The 9817-nt window shown below is 67.2% G+C and overlaps 1 protein-coding gene across 1 annotated transcript; it reads left to right on the forward strand.

The window, feature by feature from the left end:
* Positions 1–5548: 5548 nt before the first annotated feature.
* Positions 5549–7375, forward strand: LOC132076565 (nascent polypeptide-associated complex subunit alpha, muscle-specific form-like). Its single transcript, XM_059477693.1, has 3 exons — positions 5549–5600; positions 6332–6560; positions 6640–7375. Exons 1-3 carry the CDS (start codon positions 5549–5551, stop codon positions 7373–7375), a joined length of 1017 nt encoding a protein of 338 aa, XP_059333676.1.
* Positions 7376–9817: the final 2442 nt, after the last annotated feature.

The following is a 9817-nucleotide window of genomic DNA, read 5'->3' on the forward strand; positions in this document are numbered from 1 at the left end:
CCGGCGCAGTCCCACGCCGTGCTGGGAGCCGGGCCCTCTGGGCAAATGAAGCCGGGCACGCAAGGCAGCGGCCAAGAGGCTGCACCCCTGCTTACAGGGGGCTCAAGCCGCTGCCCGGACTAAAAAGTGCCCGGGACTCCAGAGCACTGGCCACCGCTTACAGGGCGGCTCTGGTCCCCAAGGCCTCTGGAAGCTCCTTCTCTCCAGTTCCGGGGCGCTCCCCGCTAACGGGGCGGGCGCCCCACACAGGCTGCCAGCTGAAGGGAGCACAAAGGCTCCCAGACCCGCAGCCTGCTTACAGGCCGGTCCACACCCAGGGAGCCACAGAGCTCGGCCTTCCCCCAAGGCAACAGGAACCGGACTCTAGAGTCAGGCACTCGAGCTCACGGCCTAAAGCCGAGGGGCCACCAGCCCAGCCCCGAGGACAGGGAGGGCACACGCCCGGCCCCATGACTCCTGGCCCCACGCCTCTGAAAGACCGGGGCCAGGGACACCCGCCTGATTACAGGGGGTCCCTCCAACCGCCCGCCGAGGCCAGGGGGCGCACAGAACCCCACTTACGGGGCCGCCCCCTGCTGCCCGGCACCCCCCAGCAAGCATACGGAGCGCAGGCTCTGGCCTGTGCCCCACTCGGACAGGCTGGAGCCCGGCCGCAGCGCAGCACGGCAACACAGCCGTCTGCAGAGCCCCGGGAGCCTCCTCTCCGAGGCCGCCAGCCACGTGGCGCCAGCCCGAAGCAGGGCCAAAGGCGGGAGCGTGCCCTGCGGCACGGCACTTCTGCAAGCTGCCCCCTGGCAAGGGCCCGGGAGCGCTCGTTCCTGTTGCCTGGCTAAAGGAGCCTCCCCAGCCCTGCTTACAGGGACCTGGGTGGGGCTGCTCCTGGGGACAAAGGGTGCCGCCAAAGTCCTGACACGTGCCCCGAGTACAGGGCCCGCACGCTGGCAGCTCACCAGCACCACCGGCAGCATAGGTGCACGCCCTGGCCCTGGCTACAGGCGGGTCATGCTGCCCACGCTGCCGCTAAGCGCCTTTGCGCCGTCCTCAGAAAGCAGGGGCAAGGCCGGATGCTTTCTCCACCCGTGCATTTTGGGCACCCGCCTGCGGCTGCACAGAGCTCCTCTTTCCCTCCTGGGAAGTCTAAGCTACACTGCACTGTTTCTAAAGTACAAACACACTTCCTCACTCACACCAGCTAAGGGGAAGACAGGGGAGGGGGAGGCAGGGGAGGGGGAGACAGTCCCAGAAGAGGGAGCAAGTTCTGTGCAGCCAGCCTACTCTAGGGAGCCATTGCTAATGCTGAGCGGGAGAGGAAAGCATCAGACCTGCCCGCGCACTGAGAGGAGGCCACAGGGGCCTCGACGCGCTGAAGCGCTTCAGGACTGGCACCGGGGACACGGGCTGTGACACACCCCGAGTACAGGGGGTCACGCTGGCCAGGGGTCAGCAGCAGGCAGAAAGCTGCCGGGGCCGGGGAAAAGCCCTGCCCTGCTTACAGGGTAGCTGGGCCGGGGGCCGGGAGAGCTCCGTTTCCCTCCTGCGGTGCGGAGACAGGGGCTCTCACCCTCCTTTACAGGGTTGCCCCTCTCTCCGGGCAGCCAAAGGAGCACAAGGGCAAAAGGCCCAACCACAGCAAAGACCAGCCCTGCACACAGGGAGGTCGCCCAGCGCAAAGACAGCCGCGGCACCCTGAAGGTGCCCTGGCCTGGAAAAGCCCTTTGCCCAGAGGGCCCCTCGTGTCCCTCTTCAGCTCCAAGCTTGCTCTTGCCTCGCCGTTCCACTCTTGAGCTCGAAGACCCCGCCGCTCGGGCCTCGTCGTCCCACGGCTTCTGCCAATGCACGACGAAACACTCAGGCCTGAGAAGCTCCAGACCCTGTGCCTGCAGGGAACCGCCACCCAACAGCCCCACAGGGACGTCCCCAACCAGCCACCCACAGATCCTTTTGGCTGCCCAAAAGCCTCACACATCAGCTCCAAGCTGCTGCTCTTACCTTGCGGCTCCACTCCTGGGCTCGAAGCCACCGATGCTGAAGCTCGCTCTTGCCTCGCCGTTCCACTCTTGAGCCCGAAGAGACCGCTCCTGCGGCTCGCTCTTGCCTCGCCGTCCCACGGCTTCTGCAAACGTCGACGAGGACACAATGAGGCCTGAGGAGCTCCCGCTGCCAAAGGGAACCGCCACCCGACAGCCCCACAGCCAGATCCTCACGCCACCACCCACGCAGCCCCGCAGCTGCCCAAAAACCGCCAGCCTCAGCTTGACTCACCGTCGCGACGTCCGGCGCAGTCCCACGCCGTGCTGGGAGCCGGGCCCTCTGGGCAAATGAAGCCGGGCACGCAAGGCAGCGGCCAAGAGGCTGCACCCCTGCTTACAGGGGGCTCAAGCCGCTGCCCGGACTAAAAAGTGCCCGGGACTCCAGAGCACTGGCCACCGCTTACAGGGCGGCTCTGGTCCCCAAGGCCTCTGGAGGCTCCTTCTCTCCAGTTCCGGGGCGCTCCCCGCTAACGGGGCGGGCGCCCCACACAGGCTGCCAGCTGAAGGGAGCACAAAGGCTCCCAGACCCGCAGCCTGCTTACAGGCCGGTCCACACCCAGGGAGCCACAGAGCTCGGCCTTCCCCCAAGGCAACAGGAACCGGACTCTAGAGTCAGGCACTCGAGCTCACGGCCTAAAGCCGAGGGGCCACCAGCCCAGCCCCGAGGACAGGGAGGGCACACGCCCGGCCCCATGACTCCTGGCCCCACGCCTCTGAAAGACCGGGGCCAGGGACACCCGCCTGATTACAGGGGGTCCCTCCAACCGCCCGCCGAGGCCAGGGGGCGCACAGAACCCCACTTACGGGGCCGCCCCCTGCTGCCCGGCACCCCCCAGCAAGCATACGGAGCGCAGGCTCTGGCCTGTGCCCCACTCGGACAGGCTGGAGCCCGGCCGCAGCGCAGCACGGCAACACAGCCGTCTGCAGAGCCCCGGGAGCCTCCTCTCCGAGGCCGCCAGCCACGTGGCGCCAGCCCGAAGCAGGGCCAAAGGCGGGAGCGTGCCCTGCGGCACGGCACTTCTGCAAGCTGCCCCCTGGCAAGGGCCCGGGAGCGCTCGTTCCTGTTGCCTGGCTAAAGGAGCCTCCCCAGCCCTGCTTACAGGGACCTGGGTGGGGCTGCTCCTGGGGACAAAGGGTGCCGCCAAAGTCCTGACACGTGCCCCGAGTACAGGGCCCGCACGCTGGCAGCTCACCAGCACCACCGGCAGCATAGGTGCACGCCCTGGCCCTGGCTACAGGCGGGTCATGCTGCCCACGCTGCCGCTAAGCGCCTTTGCGCCGTCCTCAGAAAGCAGGGGCAAGGCCGGATGCTTTCTCCACCCGTGCATTTTGGGCACCCGCCTGCGGCTGCACAGAGCTCCTCTTTCCCTCCTGGGAAGTCTAAGCTACACTGCACTGTTTCTAAAGTACAAACACACTTCCTCACTCACACCAGCTAAGGGGAAGACAGGGGAGGGGGAGGCAGGGGAGGGGGAGACAGTCCCAGAAGAGGGAGCAAGTTCTGTGCAGCCAGCCTACTCTAGGGAGCCATTGCTAATGCTGAGCGGGAGAGGAAAGCATCAGACCTGCCCGCGCACTGAGAGGAGGCCACAGGGGCCTCGACGCGCTGAAGCGCTTCAGGACTGGCACCGGGGACACGGGCTGTGACACACCCCGAGTACAGGGGGTCACGCTGGCCAGGGGTCAGCAGCAGGCAGAAAGCTGCCGGGGCCGGGGAAAAGCCCTGCCCTGCTTACAGGGTAGCTGGGCCGGGGGCCGGGAGAGCTCCGTTTCCCTCCTGCGGTGCGGAGACAGGGGCTCTCACCCTCCTTTACAGGGTTGCCCCTCTCTCCGGGCAGCCAAAGGAGCACAAGGGCAAAAGGCCCAACCACAGCAAAGACCAGCCCTGCACACAGGGAGGTCGCCCAGCGCAAAGACAGCCGCGGCACCCTGAAGGTGCCCTGGCCTGGAAAAGCCCTTTGCCCAGAGGGCCCCTCGTGTCCCTCTTCAGCTCCAAGCTTGCTCTTGCCTCGCCGTTCCACTCTTGAGCTCGAAGACCCCGCCGCTCGGGCCTCGTCGTCCCACGGCTTCTGCCAATGCACGACGAAACACTCAGGCCTGAGAAGCTCCAGACCCTGTGCCTGCAGGGAACCGCCACCCAACAGCCCCACAGGGACGTCCCCAACCAGCCACCCACAGATCCTTTTGGCTGCCCAAAAGCCTCACACATCAGCTCCAAGCTGCTGCTCTTACCTTGCGGCTCCACTCCTGGGCTCGAAGCCACCGATGCTGAAGCTCGCTCTTGCCTCGCCGTTCCACTCTTGAGCCCGAAGAGACCGCTCCTGCGGCTCGCTCTTGCCTCGCCGTCCCACGGCTTCTGCAAACGTCGACGGGGACACAATGAGGCCTGAGGAGCTCCCGCTGCCAAAGGGAACCGCCACCCGACAGCCCCACAGCCAGATCCTCACGCCACCACCCACGCAGCCCCGCAGCTGCCCAAAAACCGCCAGCCTCAGCTTGACTCACCGTCGCGACGTCCGGCGCAGTCCCACGCCGTGCTGGGAGCCGGGCCCTCTGGGCAAATGAAGCCGGGCACGCAAGGCAGCGGCCAAGAGGCTGCACCCCTGCTTACAGGGGGCTCAAGCCGCTGCCCGGACTAAAAAGTGCCCGGGACTCCAGAGCACTGGCCACCGCTTACAGGGCGGCTCTGGTCCCCAAGGCCTCTGGAGGCTCCTTCTCTCCAGTTCCGGGGCGCTCCCCGCTAACGGGGCGGGCGCCCCACACAGGCTGCCAGCTGAAGGGAGCACAAAGGCTCCCAGACCCGCAGCCTGCTTACAGGCCGGTCCACACCCAGGGAGCCACAGAGCTCAGCCTTCCCCCAAGGCAACAGGAACCGGACTCTAGAGTCAGGCACTCGAGCTCACGGCCTAAAGCCGAGGGGCCACCAGCCCAGCCCCGAGGACAGGGAGGGCACACGCCCGGCCCCATGACTCCTGGCCCCACGCCTCTGAAAGACCGGGGCCAGGGACACCCGCCTGATTACAGGGGGTCCCTCCAACCGCCCGCCGAGGCCAGGGGGCGCACAGAACCCCACTTACGGGGCCGCCCCCTGCTGCCCGGCACCCCCCAGCAAGCATACGGAGCACAGGCTCTGGCCTGTGCCCCACTCGGACAGGCTGGAGCCCGGCCGCAGCGCAGCACGGCAACACAGCCGTCTGCAGAGCCCCGGGAGCCTCCTCTCCGAGGCCGCCAGCCACGTGGCGCCAGCCCGAAGCAGGGCCAAAGGCGGGAGCGTGCCCTGCGGCACGGCACTTCTGCAAGCTGCCCCCTGGCAAGGGCCCGGGAGCGCTCGTTCCTGTTGCCTGGCTAAAGGAGCCTCCCCAGCCCTGCTTACAGGGACCTGGGTGGGGCTGCTCCTGGGGACAAAGGGTGCCGCCAAAGTCCTGACACGTGCCCCGAGTACAGGGCCCGCACGCTGGCAGCTCACCAGCACCACCGGCAGCATAGGTGCACGCCCTGGCCCTGGCTACAGGCGGGTCATGCTGCCCACGCTGCCGCTAAGCGCCTTTGCGCCGTCCTCAGAAAGCAGGGGCAAGGCCGGATGCTTTCTCCACCCGTGCATTTTGGGCACCCGCCTGCGGCTGCACAGAGCTCCTCTTTCCCTCCTGGGAAGTCTAAGCTACACTGCACTGTTTCTAAAGTACAAACACACTTCCTCACTCACACCAGCTAAGGGGAAGACAGGGGAGGGGGAGGCAGGGGAGGGGGAGACAGTCCCAGAAGAGGGAGCAAGTTCTGTGCAGCCAGCCTACTCTAGGGAGCCATTGCTAATGCTGAGCGGGAGAGGAAAGCATCAGACCTGCCCGCGCACTGAGAGGAGGCCACAGGGGCCTCGACGCGCTGAAGCGCTTCAGGACTGGCACCGGGGACACGGGCTGTGACACACCCCGAGTACAGGGGGTCACGCTGGCCAGGGGTCAGCAGCAGGCAGAAAGCTGCCGGGGCCGGGGAAAAGCCCTGCCCTGCTTACAGGGTAGCTGGGCCGGGGTTCGGGAGAGCTCCGTTTCCCTCCTGCGGTGCGGAGACAGGGGCTCTCACCCTCCTTTACAGGGTTGCCCCTCTCTCCGGGCAGCCAAAGGAGCACAAGGGCAAAAGGCCCAACCACAGCAAAGACCAGCCCTGCACACAGGGAGGTCGCCCAGCGCAAAGACAGCCGCGGCACCCTGAAGGTGCCCTGGCCTGGAAAAGCCCTTTGCCCAGAGGGCCCCTCGTGTCCCTCTTAAGCTCCAAGCTTGCTCTTGCCTCGCCGTTCCACTCTTGAGCCCGAAGAGACCGCTCCTGCGGCTCGCTCTTGCCTCGCCGTCCCACGGCTTCTGCAAACGTCGACGGGGACACAATGAGGCCTGAGGAGCTCCCGCTGCCAAAGGGAACCGCCACCCGACAGCCCCACAGCCAGATCCTCACGCCACCACCCACGCAGCCCCGCAGCTGCCCAAAAACCGCCAGCCTCAGCTTGACTCACCGTCGCGACGTCCGGCGCAGTCCCACGCCGTGCTGGGAGCCGGGCCCTCTGGGCAAATGAAGCCGGGCACGCAAGGCAGCGGCCAAGAGGCTGCACCCCTGCTTACAGGGGGCTCAAGCCGCTGCCCGGACTAAAAAGTGCCCGGGACTCCAGAGCACTGGCCACCGCTTACAGGGCGGCTCTGGTCCCCAAGGCCTCTGGAGGCTCCTTCTCTCCAGTTCCGGGGCGCTCCCCGCTAACGGGGCGGGCGCCCCACACAGGCTGCCAGCTGAAGGGAGCACAAAGGCTCCCAGACCCGCAGCCTGCTTACAGGCCGGTCCACACCCAGGGAGCCACAGAGCTCGGCCTTCCCCCAAGGCAACAGGAACCGGACTCTAGAGTCAGGCACTCGAGCTCACGGCCTAAAGCCGAGGGGCCACCAGCCCAGCCCCGAGGACAGGGAGGGCACACGCCCGGCCCCATGACTCCTGGCCCCACGCCTCTGAAAGACCGGGGCCAGGGACACCCGCCTGATTACAGGGGGTCCCTCCAACCGCCCGCTGAGGCCAGGGGGCGCACAGAACCCCACTTACGGGGCCGCCCCCTGCTGCCCGGCACCCCCCAGCAAGCATACGGAGCGCAGGCTCTGGCCTGTGCCCCACTCGGACAGGCTGGAGCCCGGCCGCAGCGCAGCACGGCAACACAGCCGTCTGCAGAGCCCCGGGAGCCTCCTCTCCGAGGCCGCCAGCCACGTGGCGCCAGCCCGAAGCAGGGCCAAAGGCGGGAGCGTGCCCTGCGGCACGGCACTTCTGCAAGCTGCCCCCTGGCAAGGGCCCGGGAGCGCTCGTTCCTGTTGCCTGGCTAAAGGAGCCTCCCCAGCCCTGCTTACAGGGACCTGGGTGGGGCTGCTCCTGGGGACAAAGGGTGCCGCCAAAGTCCTGACACGTGCCCCGAGTACAGGGCCCGCACGCTGGCAGCTCACCAGCACCACCGGCAGCATAGGTGCACGCCCTGGCCCTGGCTACAGGCGGGTCATGCTGCCCACGCTGCCGCTAAGCGCCTTTGCGCCGTCCTCAGAAAGCAGGGGCAAGGCCGGATGCTTTCTCCACCCGTGCATTTTGGGCACCCGCCTGCGGCTGCACAGAGCTCCTCTTTCCCTCCTGGGAAGTCTAAGCTACACTGCACTGTTTCTAAAGTACAAACACACTTCCTCACTCACACCAGCTAAGGGGAAGACAGGGGAGGGGGAGGCAGGGGAGGGGGAGACAGTCCCAGAAGAGGGAGCAAGTTCTGTGCAGCCAGCCTACTCTAGGGAGCCATTGCTAATGCTGAGCGGGAGAGGAAAGCATCAGACCTGCCCGCGCACTGAGAGGAGGCCACAGGGGCCTCGACGCGCTGAAGCGCTTCAGGACTGGCACCGGGGACACGGGCTGTGACACACCCCGAGTACAGGGGGTCACGCTGGCCAGGGGTCAGCAGCAGGCAGAAAGCTGCCGGGGCCGGGGAAAAGCCCTGCCCTGCTTACAGGGTAGCTGGGCCGGGGGCCGGGAGAGCTCCGTTTCCCTCCTGCGGTGCGGAGACAGGGGCTCTCACCCTCCTTTACAGGGTTGCCCCTCTCTCCGGGCAGCCAAAGGAGCACAAGGGCAAAAGGCCCAACCACAGCAAAGACCAGCCCTGCACACAGGGAGGTCGCCCAGCGCAAAGACAGCCGCGGCACCCTGAAGGTGCCCTGGCCTGGAAAAGCCCTTTGCCCAGAGGGCCCCTCGTGTCCCTCTTCAGCTCCAAGCTTGCTCTTGCCTCGCCGTTCCACTCTTGAGCTCGAAGACCCCGCCGCTCGGGCCTCGTCGTCCCACGGCTTCTGCCAATGCACGACGAAACACTCAGGCCTGAGAAGCTCCAGACCCTGTGCCTGCAGGGAACCGCCACCCAACAGCCCCACAGGGACGTCCCCAACCAGCCACCCACAGATCCTTTTGGCTGCCCAAAAGCCTCACACATCAGCTCCAAGCTGCTGCTCTTACCTTGCGGCTCCACTCCTGGGCTCGAAGCCACCGATGCTGAAGCTCGCTCTTGCCTCGCCGTTCCACTCTTGAGCCCGAAGAGACCGCTCCTGCGGCTCGCTCTTGCCTCGCCGTCCCACGGCTTCTGCAAACGTCGACGGGGACACAATGAGGCCTGAGGAGCTCCCGCTGCCAAAGGGAACCGCCACCCGACAGCCCCACAGCCAGATCCTCACGCCACCACCCACGCAGCCCCGCAGCTGCCCAAAAACCGCCAGCCTCAGCTTGACTCACCGTCGCGACGTCCGGCGCAGTCCCACGCCGTGCTGGGAGCCGGGCCCTCTGGGCAAATGAAGCCGGGCACGCAAGGCAGCGGCCAAGAGGCTGCACCCCTGCTTACAGGGGGCTCAAGCCGCTGCCCGGACTAAAAAGTGCCCGGGACTCCAGAGCACTGGCCACCGCTTACAGGGCGGCTCTGGTCCCCAAGGCCTCTGGAGGCTCCTTCTCTCCAGTTCCGGGGCGCTCCCCGCTAACGGGGCGGGCGCCCCACACAGGCTGCCAGCTGAAGGGAGCACAAAGGCTCCCAGACCCGCAGCCTGCTTACAGGCCGGTCCACACCCAGGGAGCCACAGAGCTCGGCCTTCCCCCAAGGCAACAGGAACCGGACTCTAGAGTCAGGCACTCGAGCTCACGGCCTAAAGCCGAGGGGCCACCAGCCCAGCCCCGAGGACAGGGAGGGCACACGCCCGGCCCCATGACTCCTGGCCCCACGCCTCTGAAAGACCGGGGCCAGGGACACCCGCCTGATTACAGGGGGTCCCTCCAACCGCCCGCCGAGGCCAGGGGGCGCACAGAACCCCACTTACGGGGCCGCCCCCTGCTGCCCGGCACCCCCCAGCAAGCATACGGAGCACAGGCTCTGGCCTGTGCCCCACTCGGACAGGCTGGAGCCCGGCCGCAGCGCAGCACGGCAACACAGCCGTCTGCAGAGCCCCGGGAGCCTCCTCTCCGAGGCCGCCAGCCACGTGGCGCCAGCCCGAAGCAGGGCCAAAGGCGGGAGCGTGCCCTGCGGCACGGCACTTCTGCAAGCTGCCCCCTGGCAAGGGCCCGGGAGCGCTCGTTCCTGTTGCCTGGCTAAAGGAGCCTCCCCAGCCCTGCTTACAGGGACCTGGGTGGGGCTGCTCCTGGGGACAAAGGGTGCCGCCAAAGTCCTGACACGTGCCCCGAGTACAGGGCCCGCACGCTGGCAGCTCACCAGCACCACCGGCAGCATAGGTGCACGCCCTGGCCCTGGCTACAGGCGGGTC

This window comes from Ammospiza nelsoni, chromosome 9, assembly GCF_027579445.1.
Source record: "Ammospiza nelsoni isolate bAmmNel1 chromosome 9, bAmmNel1.pri, whole genome shotgun sequence".
Lineage (NCBI taxonomy): Eukaryota > Metazoa > Chordata > Aves > Passeriformes > Passerellidae > Ammospiza > Ammospiza nelsoni.